Below are 19,339 nucleotides of genomic sequence, written 5' to 3' on the forward strand. Positions count from 1 at the left end.
GACTATTAACTTCTTTTGCACCCTCAGTCCGGGGGGCGCTCACATGTGTGGCACATCATCGCCACTGTGCGACCCTCCCCAAGTTGACGCCGTGACGCCTCATCGCACCACACGGACGAGGCGGTGGGTGGTTTCACCACATCTCGTAGGTTTTAAGGGGTTGAAAAGTATGAATGAAATAAAGCCATCGCGTGCCAAGAATTCAAACGACTCCTCAACTTCAACAAGTGCCTTATAGCGGATGCAGGGTGAATCCGGCTGGAATTCTCATCTTTCACTTGGCATTTTCTCTCCACACCTCTCGCCGCTGCGGCTAAAAGGAATCCGCAATTAATATTTCAAATTAATGAGATAGAGAAGAAGAACCCAGCCGAACTTCCTTACTCGACTGTGCACTGAATTTGTATTAATATGTAAAAAGTATGCACTTTCCGTTAACACTAGAACATGCATAAGGAGTAATGGGGAAGCATCTGTGGCCATTGACGTCACACTCTGGTCAGTGCACTGTGCACATTGACGTCAGGGTCTCGCTTTTGTGCTGACAAGTACATTCCAAAATTTCGTTATTCAGCAGGTCAATTAAGCTCATTGGAATAGATATAAATTTATATAGATTATAAAGTAGTCATAAAGTAAAATCACAATATAGAATCATAAGTAAATCCTTACTCAAGCATTTTATGAAGATCATCACTTTATTAAATTATTAGCATTATGTAGACTACTTTTTATCTATTATTTTGCGGAAAATAAACAGCGCTTTCCGCAAACTACTTCGGCTGGGTTGTGGAACTTTCAGCTCCATCCAAGGCTTCAGCTCTGAAGAGCGTCGTGAAGAGAAAGTTGGAGAAACGCAAAGGAATTACCCTTTCATTTGACGGTCCGACTATCCAGAAAATCCTCATCTCGCACCCTCTTTGTATGCTAGCAAGTTCCGGCGATTGGTCTCTGAGCTGACAGGAGGCACGGGAAATGTTTCTATCAATTCAAAATGGTCATTTTTGCCACAACAATAAAGTATTTCAAAAAGCACTTTATGCTGAAAGCTTTATCGATCATAAAACCGACCACAGAAGCGACTTCTTCTCCGTATGCGGGGTGGAACAGTTGCACAAAAAGGGTGTTTATGTTTGCCCGTTAAAGACACACCACCTGAAGAACGTCTCTTCCTCTTGATTTGAAGGAATATCGCGCGTGAATAGAAGGACTCATTCTAATTTAGCGCCCCTTTCACGTCTCATCCGCCACATCCTTGGGAATCCTTTCAAGACAAGCCCATCCGAATAGACAGAACTATCATTTTTTTATGTGACAAACGAAACTTAAATCTTATTTATTGTTCCCGCCACAATATATTTCTCCCCTGACATGTATGTGTTCTTTATCTTGCCAGCTCTCTGTATTAGCTCGCCTGAGAGAAAAACTGGGAGCAAAGAAAACTCTATGAAAGCCATAATCATTTTTAGGGGTCATAAAAGTAATACACATTTCACTTTTGCCTTCGCACACACGGTCTTTGGCTGCCGAAGGTTGGATATATTGGCACAGGATATGAAATGTGATAAAAATGTATAATTTTTACGGTTAATCCTAATGGACCAAAACACAGTTTGGAAGAGCTTTATTCTCGCGCTAACATAAAAGGATTAACGCCAGAAATGTGAATTTAAAGGTTATCTCTTTATTGTACACTCGGTCTGCAGACTTGGACGAAACCGGTGAATGCTTCATCGACTTGCTTTATGATAAAGCGTTATTTCAAAATTTCTCTTAAAGAAGTGACAAATTATTTATCACATTTTCAATTATATTTAATGAACAGTTTGATTAGTCTATTGAATTATGCAGATTAAACGGAAAAGGTATGCAGAACTTTGCTGTTTAATAATTATAAGCAGTAATTTCTGTTGATTCATACCAAAAGTGTGTAGATTTGAAATTCATCTTAAACCAATCAATTATTACAACACAATAATGCAAAACATTGCTTGAAATTTGCTCAATTCATTTACAAGCCTAAAGACAATATTCAAAGTGATTATGAAGAATCGCATAAAATGAGAAACATTGAAAAGTCACACACAACTTTCGAATGCATAACATCTACATAATAAAAGGGGGAAAACCAGAAATATTTTAGTTGAAAAAATGCTCTTCATCAACACTGATATTACCTTCTTGAAGACTTATGACGCAAATCTTCCCTGGAAATTCCCACCAGCCGAAAAAGTATGCATGCTATCGACAATCAATAGGCGAAAGAAATTGCGGAATTGTCTGTGTGTGCGGGGAAAATTAGGGAATGTCGATGCTTCATGGGAAATTTCCTCGACTGCCGTCGCGCCCTTACGGACTGCCAGCATCTCTAGAGAGTCCCTCATCCCCGTTGTGATTGGCTTCGTATTGAAGACTGTGAGTATTGCTCAACTCTCGAATGAATATCGAGCGCGGGATCGAGTTAATTGCGTGAAATTGCTGCTATTGAGATGTCACGACCAAATATCTCATCTCAGCCGCACTGCCGCCCTCGACACAGCGTTTAACAACCACTTCTGGCACCCACTCACGGCGCGCGGGGGAGGAAAAAATTGAAAATATCACCGGCAATCGCGGGATGAAATAAAATTAATTCAATGCGAATCGCTTCCAATCGATAAACACGCAATACGCGCCACACCATTCGGTTGGGAGGGCGAGAGTGGGTGGCCAAGTGGCGGATGTTGGCGAACAAATAAAAGAATCCCTGAAACAAGGTGGAATTAAATTACTTCTCGGCCGGGAGATGGATAGATGTGGAAGGTAAAGTGAAATCACATGTTTTTGCCGCCAAAGCGATTCCTTCGGCCTGTCCGGCATCGCAAGGGTGGCCACTTGATGGAATTGATTTTCCTCTCCTGTTTTCACTCGCTGGCGTCGGAAATTAGTCACTCCTCAAGGAGGCATTTAATGCGTAATAATTCGTCAGCCAAAAGGACAACTCATGGGCAGACTTTCGTCTTGAGAGCTCCTCTTGAAATTCAGGAAATCGCCACTGAGTCTATCCTTCCATCAAGACATCAATCTTGCGAATCGAGAGATCCATTTGCAGTAAAATTAATAATAATGTGAGAAATTGTGCACTTTTCCCATAATCTCACGCCAGTCAATGATTTTTCCACGTAAATGAAAGTTTTAATCCAAGAATAATGTATATTCACCGCCAAAATTATATGCAAATAGATTAATAAAAACACCAGATTTTCAATGTGTTTTGAAATTTATTCTTATCCACTAATAAATGTTTCTTTTTTCCATTCAATTTATAGAGAATATCCATAGTATTTTTTTTGTTTATTTAAAGGTAAATTCTTAGAAATTCTGCAAGTCTAAGTCATTTATAGCTGTACAATGAAAGCAAAGAAGAATATGTAAATAAAAAAAAGTCGTTTTACAATTCTATATAAAATAATGTTGATAATAACAGAAATGTATAAAAGTAATAATAAACTTTTATCGCAAATATTACTATTTTACATAAATTTCATCCAGTGTATCGTTTATATCGCTTTCACTTAGGCAAGTTCCTTTCAAGGTCCTAAAAATATACTTGATTATATTTCCTTTTTTTCATAGTTAAGAGAATTCATTTTATGTAGAGAATGTAGAATTAAGAGGCATGTGATACCTAATGTAATATCTTAGTCAAAAGTATGTCATCATTCCTATAAGATTATTATGCAAATTGTAGCAACAGAAAGGACATGACCAACTCTCAGACGACGACAGTGAAGGGAGTCAACGAAACATGAACATGAAAGCATATAAAGAACATTTATCTTCTCCTCGCACAATTATTCAGCACACTTTCGCCAGGGAAAAATTAGTTTTGAAAGCATATCCATTTCGTCCTCCACTTATCACCTAATTAGTATTCCAATTTAGCAAAAATAAGTGCTCTGCTCAAGCTTCTAATTATTAAAAATTTACTCTTCACTTACTTATAACACACTTTTTATTCTCTTTTTCATCAATTTCTTCTTTATTTACTCATTTCATAGAAAAATAAAAACGACGCGTGTCTCGAAAAGGGATGAAATAAATGTGTATATATAATTTACCAATTACAGAACGGCCAATAAAGTTACATAATTACTCATCTCTCGGCCTTCATGCTGCACTTCCCTTAACTCACCCGATCAATCAGTTTATTTGCTAGTTAATTCATTATGTAAGCGAGTATAATTTCAGAGAGTAACTTCGAAAATTGCCCCATAAATAAACATACGAAGAACCTTGTGTGATGTGTTTTTTTTATCATTTATCTAAAACAGCTTTACTTTCAACGTGATTCTTTTGCACTCTCTGTTGAGACACTTTTACAGTGTGGCATAATTTGCATTTAAGACAAATACAATTGGAAACATTTTATTTAGGCATTCTACGTCAAATTTATCAATAGAATCGTCATTACAACAACTTTTCTCTTGCTAATTTTTTACCTATCGATAAAAAGTTATGTCCGCGCTCATCAAGAATTTTAAAAGTACTCTTCCATAAAAAGTGGAAAGATATTAAGTTATTTGCTGCTTCATATAACTTGATTAGATGGCAGTTTTGTTGTAGTTCCAGTACGATCTTCTCTCCTCGCGCGCCTGATCGCAATGCATTCATCATCGTGTTTGTAGAATGTAGAAAACATAGACGTCATCGCAATTTGAATGAAGAGTAATGAATATGAATAAATTTTTTGTACGTAAAATCATTTAGAAGAAAAGAAGTTCTAACAAATTAACTCAATTAAATCGTTAGAAAAGATGATTGTTATATCATTCGCGCTATTTTTTTTTCCTCTCCCTACAATAAGTTTTTCTTTCCTTATCTATTCAGAACCAATGAATAATATTTTTCTTTATTAAATATGCAATTTATTTCCGAGATGCTATCGGCAGAATTTTCAATTTTGTTACTTCTATTCAACAATTGACCAGAACACATTAATCAGCAGTTTTTCTTCATCATCATTTGCATGAATTGTTATTAATCATATTACTTCGTTCCAATTTGCTCATCTTTTTTTCTCTATAACTTTCCTTCTCTAAATGTGTGAAAATACCTTGGAATGGTTTTCTACATTATTTTTAGATTCATGTACTTTTTTCCCTTCCTATACATTTTAATGCTGGGAGTAATGTTAACAATTAATATTGCAATCTCGCAATTTCAGTGTTTAGCTTTTTCTGCTTTTCTCGCTTGCTTGTCATTTCACCATGCAACATCAATAAATTAGTCATCATTATGCACTTCATTTTATCTCTCATCTTTTCTTTTTTTTTCCTCCACGTAAAAGTGTTTACATCTCTTTTAAATGTCAATGCACCTTTGAATTCTTACGAGTATCGCTAAATCGCCATGGATTTATCGTGTTTTCAATCATCATTCGTAGTTTTATTACCTTTTCTCTTTCTCTTTTCTAAAGAAATTCAAAACTTTTAAAGTTTCCAATGATCTATTCACACCTTCGCTCGCCCATCGAATCAATGCTTTACTTTTTGCACAGTATCAAGAAAGACTTGAACCCAGAGTCGCTTCGCGAATAGATCATAACTAAATTGTCAAAAAATATAATAATATATAGTTATAGCTCTACTTTAATATAATGCGTCATTCTCTCACATTCTAGACAAACACTGTTTAGCCGTCGATGCGCTTCTTGTCTTTCTTCTTTTTCAAGAAAGACGGAGTCCTCAAGCCCTTCTTCTTCTTCTTGTCTTTTTTCGGCGATCCCTCAGTTGACACGTCCTGCATCAGGAGGAAAAACGGCAAGTTAGTCATCATTGGCACCGCAAAGTCAATCGCAAATACTCACTTCTTTACTGCTGTGCGAAAATGTGCTCACGTGAGCGTCTGAATGATCACCGTTGTGTACATTCTCACCTGAAAACATAAATTACAGTCAATCGTGGTGAACAAGTCGATAAGAGGCACTGATAAGCACTATTTTAGCCTAGGTGAAAGCTGAGATTTCAAGAAAATCTTGCTAGTGTCTTGTGGATATCAAGAAATTGACATAGAAATCTCAGCTCTCATTATTCTTTTTAAGGATTGTGTGTTAAGCATTGTGTACATTGAATACTATTTACAAGTGACCATCAATTACCTGTGAAGCTCATGTTAACTACCGTTTAAATGACATGAGAGATGAGATCTTCAGCTTTCGTTAAATTAGCCACAGTCACAAGAAACAATACAAGTTATACAAAAGCGTAAGAAACTTTACAAGTGAACAGTTTATAGACCATGCTCTAGAAATGAAGGTGTTTAATTCAAGTATCCTTACATAGGAAAAGGAAAGCAGTGACTACATAATTCAAATACAACATTTTGCTGAAAAAAAAGAAACATAATCAAGCGTTACTAATTCATCATCTTCATAAACTCCGTCTGAACATTCGAAAACAAAGAATCAAAATCATCAATTTGCGAAGTTTGACGATCCACAGTTTCCTGCAGATTTGCCGTCTGCTGCTGAAGCATCTTCAGTGCTCTGGAATCCTTCTGAGCAGTTCTCTTCTTCGTCTTAATCTTCATGAACTTATTCTCTTTCGTATTTTCAGCCTTCGTGGCTCTCACTTTCTTCCCACTTTCCGCATTCTTCTCCCTGAATGTGATCCAAAGCGATGATGGAGAGTCGCATTGATCTCGATCCTGTTGGAATGAATTCACATTCGGGCTGCTCTCATTGCTGTCAAAAGGACACTTTGCAAAAATTGCGCTTGGGTTTGAGCGCACAGTTGGAGAAATCGGTGTCGGCAGCCTCGAAATTCTTTTGTTCATCATACACGGTGTCTTCTTCCTTGTCGTCACCCAGGAAACATCATTTTCCACTGGTTTCGGTGATCTTTTACACACGGGAATCCTCGACGGAGTGCTGTGCGGAATGCATTTTTCATCATCACTCAACTCGGGGATTATCAAATCATTCTCCTCCTCAGATGACAGAATGTTAATTGTCTCATTGAATGAGGAATCGTCATCCTCACTAGCGAGACGAAATTGCTTAACCATTTGATTAAACTCTCGCTGACGCTTTTCTCTTTCAGTCCTTCCCATGAAGCTCGATCCAGTGCTCAGGCGCTTTTCGTTACTCAATGAATTGTCTTCTTCTTCTGTTGACAGCGTGATGTTGTAGGACATCTGATCAATTCTCTTCGCCAAACTGTCCATCGACTGCTGCTTGTATGCCGACAACACGGCATTATCAATGATATTATTTAAAATCGTGTCTATTAAGATCTTCGTCTCAGGTGAGGATTCAGGCGTTGTCACTTCAGTGATCGTGCTCAGATCATTGCTCAGATCATTCTCTGCCATCTCTAGACGATCCTCATCCAGTACCATCTCATCAAACATGCTCAGCAAATTCTTCATCGCTCGATGATCATCCATAACGAAGTTGGTGGAAAGATAGCGATCTTCCTGCGGACAAATCTTCTGCTTCTTCCCATTTTCCATCACATTCACATTCAGCGCACTTAACTTTCTCCTTGGCAGGCTATTCTTCCACTCTGCCTTCCTCTTGAGGATCCTATCCAGACCCTCATCGGGCAGGAACAGATATCTGGGCGTGGAGAATATGTCCTCATACGAGAGACTCTTCCTGAGCGGCAAATAAGAGCTCTCATACTGATTCACATGGAAGTGAGGCTGCACCAAATTCTCCGGAGTCCTGTGGCCAAAATGCGAGAGCGTGCGATAGGGCGACATTTCCCCTAACTTCTCCGACCTCAGCGGAATCTTGAAGTAATACGACCAAGTGCTCGAGCTTGACGATGTATTAGAAGTCTCCACGGACATCTTCGAGAGACTTGAGAGACTCGACACGCTCCTCACCCTTTTCCCTCTTTTGCGATCAGTCACATAAATGAAGCGATCATTGCCCACATTAATCGCTAAAAGCACAGTGCAAATGTCAAATGAAAGTGAAAGAGTGTAACATGCAAATATTGTGTGCAGAAATAATCTAAAGAATTATATACCAAAAAACTGATGCCACTTTACCTGCACTCCTTGGCGATTTGCCTTTATTCGTGTGAGCTCTCTCATTGCTCAGAAAATCAGCGTTTGCTACAATAAATAAAACCAAAATACAAGATGCCAAAAAATTAAGCAAAGAGAGAGCATAAAGTTTCGTCCACTTTTATGAAATATTTGATATTGCTACTTTGACTTCAAATTTTGATCTAAAAAAATGTGCATTCAATGTGTTGAGAATCACAATTCTGATTGAATCACATCAAATATTTCACTTGTGAACATTAGTTGAAATTAACAAAATCATAAGCCTAGAAATCTATCTGAGAAAAGAAAATTACAATCTCACATGCTTATTAATAAATATAAAGAAAGAAAAAATAGAAAAGAGAAGGAAAGAATTGTGTGCACATCTCAAGAATTTCATATGTTTTTTTCTTCATCTCCGTTTCTGAACCAATTAATTATCATGTCTCTCGTCACTATATATAGTCATCCTTTCTAAATCACTCTCAGTCTATGCAAAATGCAAAATGGATGGAAATGATAAATCCACTCTCTCGTCACTAAATCCATGACTCACCAAGTTAAATTAAATTCACTTTCTTTTACTTTTACGACTGCCAGCTATATAGTTAATTACAGAAATGGGTTGTAGAGACGAAATTTACTGTGTTAAAGTGTGTCTTTCAAGAGTTACTGCAGCAAAAGAAGGCATTTTTGTTAAGAGAAGAAAACGGAAAGAAAGGATACACTTAAAGCCAATCTTATGGATAAATTTCTCAACACTTTCGACAAACACAACAATCAGATTACAAATTTTGCCCAAGCAAAGGAGAGAAAAAAAGAAGTCTGTGGAAGTGAAAAGGATCATCTGTTACTCACCATCACTGAGAACCACTTCTGGTTGACTGGGTTTCGGTGCCTGTTTCGTCTCTATTCTCAGCACTTGCGGCTCGCTGTCGGACTGGCTAGGCGGTGAGAGTGCTGAACTCTTCGGTGGACCAGAAGTCTGGAGTGAACTGAGCGCTTCTGATTCAGAATAATCAGTGTCAGTGTCTGCAAAAAAGCACAATCAGTCATCTTCTCATGACACTCAAGTGACAGCGCCAATTCCTTACAGTCACCATGAGCTTTGCGCTCCACGGTCTTCTTGTACTCGGACAGCTCGTCATCTGTCACAGAATCGAATGGATTTTTGGCGTACGGCGCCTTGTACACCGTCGCATTGTGTTGATACCCGCGCTGGATAATGCCCTTGGATGCGGCGCCCATCAGCACCACATGATCACTCGTGCCGGACACAGTTGCATCCTTAATGCGATTCGCCTCGTCCCACGAGACGCCCTCCAAAATATGCGATTGTGGGCCAGCAGAAATCTTGTCAGCGCGCCGATTATCCTTAATCTAAGGGACAAAGATCACAGTCCATAGCAATTTGTCTTCTCCGCTTATCCAGTAATGCGCATGCAAACTCACCTGCTGCTGAAGCTTCTTGAACTCACGCGGATTCGTTCCGGGCGGCACAAACTGTAGCGCGCCTTCAATTCTTACCGGTGTCGACGAGGAATGAGTTGGCGAACCTTCCGAAACCCACTGCCGAAAATATATTGAAAAATTCAAATTAGCGACAGAAAATTCAATACATTGTCAATTAAATCATCATCTATTTCAATGTGGAATGGCTTTTGCTAGTCGTGTGATGTCAGATTTTCTCATGAGAGGATGATTGATACAAGTGTTATATGGCCCTGATCGCGAGTTATGTTTTATCATAATTTGCATGCCGTGTCCGTTTGATTTTTTCTTACTCTACACATTTTACTCATTTGTCGCTAATGTGAATGTTGCAATACATTTTTTTGGCAGTAGGAATTTAACAATAAAATCGAACCGGTGATCGAAGAAACTCAAAAAGAGGAGTAAACAAAAAATCAAAGGGATGTGAAAGGCATACAAATTATTATCATCCAGAGTCAAAGTCTCACTTTTCTTGGCCATCATTTTAATGTCACATCTCAAGTATAGTCAATAAAATATCATTTTGTACCATCTAAAGCTACACACTTGATTACCATCAAAGCAGTTTCTGTATTGTGCTTCCACTAAACATCATTTTTATTATGATAACTTTAAAAGCATGCAATAAACTTTATTTCTTATAGCGCTCTCAATTACTTTGGAATGTACTCTTCTATGGCACTTGCATTTGAATCTTCCCACAATCAACACTAAAAGATATCTTGGTATATGCTAAACAAGGAATTCACGAGAGAATCTATTGATATGCAAGTGACTAGCAATAAGTATTCCTGATATTATAGCCACATTGATCAGCTCTATTTGTTTTCAATAGTGACTATTTCTACCTTTGTTATCTTCTTCGGATCAGGAGTGCCGGTTTCCAACACCTCAACCTTCTGATAGACATTGGGCGAGTTGAGCCACCTGGATCGGTCACCGCCTTTGCGCAAATCCGACTTCTTCCACACGCTGCAATAACAAAAATACAACAACCAGATGTGTTAAAAATAGCCCGGAAGAAAGGTTGGGATTGCCCATAAGTAAATGACACACAACAAACTCACCCTTGTCGATAGAGCTCTTCCTCCTCCAGCAAATAACCCAGCGATGAAACAGCCGGTGGCAATTCGACGTCATTCTTGGGCTTCGGCAAGTCAGACTTGACCAGTGGATTCCGATAGATGTAACCAGTTCGGAAGCCCGCGTTGTCCATCATGCGCATTGCCGCCTCAAATTCAACCCCACCGACGCGCCACTTCACCTGCGGCTGCTTCTCCTTGTCGCTCTCCTTGTTGTTCTGCTGTTGCTTCACCTCAGCACCCTCAGGTGGTCGCCGAGAGGCTTCATAGATCGTCTTGCGACTCTCTTCCGGAATCAACACCACATTGTCAAGTCCCAACGGGAGGAGTTTCAGCTGCGCCTCGCAAGCCTGCATGAACATAAACAACCAGTGAGCAATTGCATTGCCATACACATTCTGCGATAGAAAACTCACCTGAACAATGTGGTAAGCAGCATAGAATGCCTCCTCGATGGTCTCGCCACAGCACAGCGCGCCGTGATTTGTCAACAGGAGCACCTTCGACATTGGTCCCAGACTCCGGATGAGCTTCTCCCTCTCCTCAGGCTCGCTCAGGCTGCCCGTGTACGTGTGCACCGACACCTCGCCCAGCACCACCGAGCTCTTCGTCAGCGGCAACAGACCAGTTTTGAGCGCCGACACGGAGACAACCGGATTGCAGCACAAGAAGATGGCACAACGAATATCCGGACGAGCGGCATGAATTACGGAATGCAAGACGAATTCTGAAAGTAGCCATTTCACTGTGAAACACAGACACAAACTCTCTGTCGCTCGCGTCACTCACGTGCATTATTGATGCCAAAATTGGTGGTGCCCTGCTCCAGGAGAACACCTTGCATGTTCACCTTGTTCAGCGATGACGCCGTCACCTCGTGGTACAGCATACCATGCGGATTGACGAGGAAGAGCTCCTGATCGGCATTCAGGCGCGCCGACACCAATCCTGACAACCCCTGCGCCCATCCATGGAGATCAATGAGACGGAACGTGGCAGCCAGTTTGCATCGCAGTATCTTCTCGCCTTTGGCGTAACCCATCGACTCGATGCCACGGATATCATTGATGGGCAGCACGCAGTTGGTGCTCTTGAAGACACTGCCCACACGTGCAGCCGGAACACCCATCATATCCGACAACTGCTGCAGAAAGCCCGAGGGGCCCTCGCGCAACTGCCCGTCCACAATGCGCTCCAGCTCCTCGCGAAACAGACGTGAATTCATTATCGCCTCCACTCTCTTTCGCCTCTCCATCTCCTTCATATCCTACGCATTGGGAGAAAACATCGAGATGCATTACAATAATCACACAATATATAATAATATTCTGCTATGATCACAAGTACGAACCGCTTCTATATCTGCGGGACGGGTTTTATTACTGTCCTCTTCCTCTTCATTGCCAACGCCATTTGTCTGTGGCTGTTCAACTTCAGTCATTTTGGCAGAACTTTTTTCCCTCTTCTCCGCTTCTCACAACACACGCTCTCTCTCTTCAGCAACACAGTTCAATGTTCACCAATCTGCGAAAAAAGATGAAGAAAAGAAGCCTTATTTAGCATCAAAGAAATAACACACATCGTCATGATTAATTTTAATATAATGAGAAGCAATTTTTGCGTACAATTCTCCAAAGCAAATTGTCAAAATTGTCGTTCCTCGACCGTGATTTCGCGTGAAAATGATCACAGCAACAATATATATTGTTTAACCCTCTTCAGACCCTTGAAATTGCACATTTCAGAACCACTTCACGATGCAAAAAAAAATACTCCTCGAAAGGGGACAAGGATTCATTGTAAAAGTGTTCAGCAAGCTGAATTCAATTGATTCCCGTGATTATCTTGATGATTTATGAACTGCAGTGTTTTGTAATAGTATTCAATTATTAATATTTACATTTGTCGCGTCTACTTTTAATAAATGCTGACGTGATATTTAGACATTCATTTCCAGTGATTGACTTGAAGAGTGTGTAAAATGCTCACTAAATCTCCGCCTCTACAGCAATATTGTTCATTTGATGTATTGAAAAAAGACTGCGCGAGGCTGAAATGAGACAATCCGTACGTGTTTGATGATGTGACGAGATGAAGGGAGAGGGGAAACTGGACAAATTTATGCAAATAAAATGATGACGGGAAGTTAGTGAATTGATGGACAAAATAATAACAAGCGCGAAGAATAAACACTCTCTTATATTGACTTAACACACTGCCGAGAGAATCCGCCATTTGCCAACATAATTCATGCGCCACTTTTCGATATGTATATATATTTTAGTATTTAATGCTCTTCTCCACTGCAGAAAACACCACTAAAAGAGATATTATATGCAAAATACTTGGCGCATTCAAGTTTACAATCGGTTGTTGATCTCAACTCGCTGTGATATTTCTCTCTCTCTCTCTCTCTCGATTCGCATAGAAATGTCACAAGTGTATTGATTTTCGCCAAGGTGAAGTGAATTGAGGGAAAAAGCATTGCAACGCCTCAAGGGTTGGCCAGCAAGTGTTGGGCGAAAACGTAATATTTTCGTCCACATTTCATTTCACTTGTGTGTATGAAACTAATCAATAACATCGTCGTCTCACTTTCAGTTTCTACACACAAACTAACGAGGGATTCGACTTCGAGACGTTGTGGAGAAATTTTACCATAATTGTTTTCTGGAAAAACATACAGACATTTTTATTCTTTATGGCAACAAAATATAGATCTTCTAAAGGTGATATGTTGTGTGTCTCAAAGAATTTATTGCCTTGTAACTAGTTCAATGAACTCTTTTGTGTGCCATGAATACACTTTCCTTCTTCCCTTCCATATACAGAATTTTTCTGTAATTTCAGAGGTGTTCAGAGCTCTCAGTGTGTAATTTGGCGTGGCGTCTTTTGTCGCTACAAAGAATCCCACACTAAAGTGAAGAGAAGAAGAGTGCTGGCGAAATCGATTTCTCCTCCACATATGAAATATATTTTTATCATATTGAATATAATTAGGATGATTTCATTGGAATATACAAAAAGGGTCAAAATACCATGAGCATTCGCGCATGCACAGTGATAAAGCTTCTAGGAATGTTCATTCCTCTTTTTTTCCATCGACTCATGATTCACGCATCTGTAGAAATGTAATTGGCATTTATTTGAGAGTCCAATTAAAAAAGAATTACCAAAACTCCCGTACGAAGCAGATGTTTTCATTTGATTTCAAGAGGAAAAATGCCCACAATCACATTTAAGTGTGAGGGCTCAGAAATTCACATTAATTTGAATAACTTATTTCCACATCAACTTCCGTGTGTCTGTCTATTTATGAAAATCATATACGAAAGTCAAGAACCCATATATTCATCAAGCGAAAACATGTTGGGAAGAACGAAGAGATATTTTATGAATATCACCCGAGACATGATATAATTGACATATTTCATTTATTCAATGTCTATATAAGAGTGTCAAAGGGGTTAATATGTTTTAAATAAATTTCCACTCTGTGCGCGTGAACGAGACAAATGTGTGCTTTTTGCTGCATTCCACACCAACCATCGCGTTTTCCTTCTTTGCCTCCTTCACATGATGACGCTCTAAATTAGATAAAATATCATGTCTAGCGAGTTAATTCATGACTAACCATAAATTAGAATTAAAAATTCATAGCTATTTAATTTGATAATACCAGCAAATAAACTCTGCATTGCTGTTAATGTGCATGATTAACTCCCCTTCCAAAATAGTGTGTGATGCTCTCTCTCGCGCCCTAAATTCACAATCTGACACGTAATTGTGTGTTTATATTCACGACCAAAGAGAAGGCGATTTAATGTAACCCATGCAGAAGATGAACCCAACGAAAGAAAAATCACGTATTGGCAAGAGATGGAAGCTCTTCCAATAGGAAGTGAGACATTTTTCTCTCCTTTTGACTGAGACATGAGAGAAAAGTGTGGAAAAGTCTCACTTTTTCGTGTGTTCAGAGCACACAATGTTGAAATGGGCGTAAAATTCGTGAATGTGTTTTATAAATAAATCACAAGAAAGTGGAAATGAAGGAATTTTTTTTTGGAATCTATTCAGGCTGTGCGATTAGGGAGAAAGTTTAGATAACAAATTCAAGGAGTGTTTGGAATTGTTTTAATTTTATAAAATACCTCCACTTTTCACCACATGACAAAATATAAAAAGCACTATTTTAAACAAACTCAGCAACATAAAATCCGATAAAAAAAAACAATTCATGCCTCGATTTGTTGTTCAACAATTTGTGAACTACACTGCAATAAAGCGTTGCTCTCAGTCGTCTCGGCGCCAACTTGTTCCCTTCCTCGCGTTCACAACAAAGTCCATATACCAACGATTTCCACTCACGCAACACTCTTGCATTGAACGTCTGTCCATTGATTTAACCATTTACTTGTTTTTCCACTTCCGCTCTCGCGATTCTCCACGACGTCGAATCAGAGTTTTTGGAGAAGGTGAGGAAAAAAGGTAGCGTTATGCTTCCATCCCAAAAAAGAGACTTTGTGCGTCTTGTAGAGGAAAAAAAGAACATCGAGTCACAGAAATATTCTTTCCAATTCTTCTGTGTCTCTCAAGTCCCCTCTTGAGTATGTTTCACTCGCGCTGCCGCCGTGATGGTGATGGCTATAATGTGTAGTGTTATTGGTGAGACGATGATAAAAATAAACCAGATATCAGAGAATTTTCGCTACAAGTGATTTATATAGAAAGTGGCAGAGAGGAATATGGTGAGAAGAAACACGCTGAAGAAGGAAGAGATATTGATGGAGACTGAAGAAATCCTCCATCACAAGCCAGAGAATCTCTGGGTGGCCAGAGATATCCAAGAGAGAGAGAAAGAATTTGTGTGTGATCAGCAGAAAAAAGTCAAGAGAATGGCAAATAGAAAGAACCATCAAATTTACAACAGCATCTTATTCTCTCTTTCTCTCTCTCTCTCGCTCTCTGTTCTCTAATCCATTCGTGCTAACGAAGCGTGCGCATTTTGCCCACTTTGCCGATGATGTCATCATTCACGGTGAATAGAAGCAACGAAAATAGACTCTCCGCAACCTTCCTCTCTCATCATACATTTGCGAAAAGCCACATGAAAAAGACATACACGCTCAATGCGATTTTTGTGGCAAATTTCAGCAACAATATCATTACAACACTGCCTTGTAATTTGAATCAACAAACAGATTTGTTATCTATTCTGCAAAGCACCTTTTGCATTACAACCCATAAAACATTACTGTGAGAATTAGGCGAAGAGGAAAGAGTAAAAGAACAAAGAGTGAAGTTGAAAATGTCCCAAATTCTTTTTTTCTCACTTTTCTTCTCTTCTACACACGCACACACGCGCGCTTTCATTGCTCCAGAAACAACATATTATAATCCAACTCAAAACCGAGAGTCTTATAAGAATCTGTCAGAATGCAATAAGACAGTCTTGTGTTCTCTCAACATGAGACAAGTTTAACGTGTTACATTTTTTTTTCACTGATAAATCGACGAATGGAGCAAAAATACAATATTTCCAACATTTAAGTGTGTGCAGAGCGCTAATTATTTCATCCATTCCATCGATAAAAATCCCAACCACAGTCAACTTGATTTACCTTATCATATCTCTGCAAATAATCGTCTCCACCTTCTTATCACATCAATCCACAACTCGCAGCACTTTGCAAAGTTCTCTTCGCTCTCTCTTCACCCCATTTGGCTATTAAATTGCCTTTTTGTCTCTCATTTTTTTGCCCTCTCATGTGCATAATTTCACAATACCGACACTCATTCTAGAAATAAGCCGTGTTTATACATTTGCATGTGTTGAAAAACTCTTTTTTCCCATCTTTCCATCACACGAAACATGAATGGTGTATTAAGAGAGAAGGAAAAAAATGAATAAGTTAAGTAAGAAATCGATGAATGAGACATACATTGAGTGCATCAAATGAAATTGAAAACTGTTTATTATCCAATTGAGTGACCAAGCCTCTGCTTTTCACATTACAATTCTCCCCATCTATTGCACTTTCCTAATAATTATTCAATTACACACTGTGCCTTCCCTTCAGCATCTCTGCTCTTCTCTTCTCCCCATGCACACAAGCTGAGGATCGCGGAGAAAAGACCCTCAGGCAAATTGCTGTGCCGATGCGCATACATGAACGTGCCAAGGCAGAAGATTGAGCATTTTCCAGTCACACTTCAACTCATTATCACAGATTATTGATAATTGACGTGCATTAAAGTAAATATAGGTGTGGCGCGACACAATATTTCCACCCACTTGGACTGGATTCCTCGTCTTTCACCCATTCATTCGCCGCTTCTTCTTCCCTTGCAATCGCGCCTGAGTTTAAAATGTTATCAGTTTCCGCACTTGCTCGCCCTGTTGCCAGTGTATGAGGTAAATTCCCATAAATACCCTCAAGAGTGAAATAGAAATCCACTGGCTGATAAAGACATTCGTCGTCACAGAAATCAAGCCAAATTTTCACTTCTCTTTTCCATCCAACAAATTAAAAAAAAAATTACATGCTAAAAAGCATCAACATTGACGACTTTGTGTAAACTTTATTGCATAACTGTTGCCTCTCTTTTCATGTGTGGCTCTTCAACTGGGCAAAAAACACAACATTATACACACTCTCTCTCTACAATTCAGCATACAACTTCTTTAACTGTTTTCTGTATCTCTTGCCTCTGCATTACATTCATTTACAGCCACTCGAAGCTCCTCTGCTTCTCCAAATTCTCAACCACCCAACACACGACTCACACTCGCACTCGCACTCGCACTCGCCATGCGACCCACAATGAACTTATGATGTTTGATTTGGAAACATTTCACTGAGAAAGAAGAGATATTCCGCAGTCAAAGACTTCTTCATCAACACACCAGCTTTAGCCCCGTTCCCTGGCCCCTCTTTGCGCTGCCTCTCAGATTACTATCGTCGTTTGTAGGCAAACGTCCGGAAATTGCGAGGGTGTGAAAATGGCCAATGAAGAAACACCTTCGATTGTGCCCAAGAGTAATCATGCAATTTCCTCTCATCCTCCCGGCGACGTTGTGCGGTTTATCGCTGTCATTGTTTTCCCATTCACGACAAATCCACCGACTGTTTGCATTGATTAGCGTCTGTGGCTTTGTATCAAAAAGAGGGCCGTGAGAGGAGTGAATGGGAATATTGAGAGATATCACATTCAAAGTTGACGTCATATTTTATGAATACACGCCAAATCTCATTCAATTTTACAGTCAAGACGGCTTTCCAAGTGTGCATAAAGTTCTTGCCCAGCGATAAGTTTTTATTTGTCAGTGAAAAAAATGCTAAAATCATGCCAATTAGCACTTGTGTGATCTTTGGCAAGTCTTTCGACATACTGGACGATTTAGCACTTGATTTGTTGCAGAATCTCAATCACTGTCGGCTCTTTATGAAATATTTCTCATATTCATTTGCATTGAAACATCCCAATCAGTTGACCTTCCGCACATTTTCAGACAAAATTCAGTAAATTCTGCATTGAAAACACATAAAAATGACATCTGAAAGCTTCAGTTAATGATAAAAAGAGCTCAAAAATAGCACTAATCTGAATTCTACTGAAACCTTATCACTTTTATCTGCTGGTAAGCCAAAGAATCACAGCTCTTATAAGCTTCTCACGCCTCTGCAATTGAATTTCTTCCTCTCTCTCTCGCAGGAGATTTTCCTCGACGGAGAGCGCGAGGACGAGAGAGAGAGTGTGTGTGCGGGAGAATTGGGGAAAATCGATTTTTCTCGCCTTCCCGGACGCTCAAACAAAGAACTTTTGGGGTGTTCAGGATTGGCTGCAATGGGATTTTCGGGGATTTCGCCCGCATTGTCAAGGAAATTGGGTTAATTGATTGCGAGTTGCTGGGCGGCTATTTTTAGCCCCATCACGCATCCCTCACACAAATTCGATTGTCCACCATTTCTCCCGAGACCTGCACTCGCACGCCCGGACACATCCGGACGGCCAAATGGGCGAGGAAATTCCAATTTGACGCTCCGGACACACCCAGAAACCACGGCATCGTTGCCTTGCCCGCGATGGCGAGGAAGACGGGCTCAGCGGCCGGCGGTTAATTGAATCAGTGAAAAGTAGTCATTCCGCATTAATTACATAAGCGAGAATAGACGCGGCCGAACGGAATTACAAACAAAAAAATGCGACGAAAGTATCGGCGATGGAAAGTGCACTTACCGCTCTTCCTGTCCCTTCTCGGCCGCTGGTCAGCGTCTCTACAATCTGCTCGAGCTCCGGCTGGTGTCCTGATGCGCTTCTCCGCAGTCCTGGCGTGAAAGTGCCGCACACACGCTCGTCAAAGAATTGCGTCCAAATTTTCACTAATGGGTGGCATACGCCCAATAAGACTCCGCGCGTTCGGTCGATTATTCCTCGATATCTACAGCACTACCGCCACATTTACACATCACCAGCAGCATGAGCACACAGATGGAGACGTTTTTCACAAACTCCTACAGCATTTACCGATTTTACGAGCAGTTTTCGTGGCGTTGTTCGTTTGAAGAATTTTCCTTCCTTCCTTCTTATCCAAAATGTCGACTCTCACGGACGCAGCGCCAATTTCCTCCAGCTTCTTGGGCCGATCCCCAAACTATTGCTTCGGGCGAAATTCGGGGCCGCTTCGGCGCTCCTCATGGTGCCGGCAGCGCCTCAGGCGA

At 40.0% G+C, this 19,339-nt stretch overlaps 1 protein-coding gene across 4 annotated transcripts; it reads right to left on the reverse strand.

The window, feature by feature from the left end:
* Positions 1-5,301: 5,301 nt before the first annotated feature.
* Positions 5,302-19,236, reverse strand: LOC132263665 (protein hu-li tai shao). Of its 4 annotated transcripts, none has more exons than XM_059763558.1 (12): positions 18,858-19,236; positions 11,968-12,140; positions 11,406-11,883; positions 11,033-11,343; positions 10,602-10,966; positions 10,383-10,506; positions 9,493-9,609; positions 9,135-9,420; positions 8,899-9,072; positions 8,041-8,106; positions 5,849-5,916; positions 5,302-5,787 (listed from the first exon to the last, which is right to left on the reverse strand). In XM_059763558.1, exons 2-12 carry the CDS (start codon positions 12,055-12,057, stop codon positions 5,674-5,676), a joined length of 2,193 nt encoding a protein of 730 aa, XP_059619541.1. In that variant the 5' UTR covers positions 12,058-12,140; positions 18,858-19,236; the 3' UTR covers positions 5,302-5,673. The 4 variants fall into 4 exon arrangements, with proteins under 4 accessions (XP_059619541.1, XP_059619542.1, XP_059619544.1 ...); XM_059763559.1 differs by having other exon boundaries at positions 5,302-5,781; positions 18,858-19,235; XM_059763561.1 differs by lacking the exon at positions 8,041-8,106 and having other exon boundaries at positions 5,302-5,781.
* Positions 19,237-19,339: the final 103 nt, after the last annotated feature.

Source organism: Phlebotomus argentipes, unplaced genomic scaffold (genome assembly GCF_947086385.1).
Source record: "Phlebotomus argentipes unplaced genomic scaffold, Phlebotomus argentipes genome assembly contig_39, whole genome shotgun sequence".
NCBI lineage: Eukaryota > Metazoa > Arthropoda > Insecta > Diptera > Psychodidae > Phlebotomus > Phlebotomus argentipes.

What these genes read in the sequence shown, in the direction of transcription:
- LOC132263665 (XM_059763558.1), bottom strand. Translation starts at nt 12,057, where the DNA reads ATGACTGAAGTTGAACAGCCACAGACAAATGGCGTTGGCAATGAAGAG. An exon ending in ATCCGAAGAAGATAACAAAG is followed by an intron (nt 9,610 to 10,382) that starts GTAGAAATAGTC and finishes TATTTTCGGCAG; the next exon opens with TGGGTTTCGGAAGGTTCGCC. An exon ending in GCGCAAAGCTCATGGTGACT is followed by an intron (nt 9,073 to 9,134) that starts GTAAGGAATTGG and finishes GCTTTTTTGCAG; the next exon opens with ACACTGACACTGATTATTCT.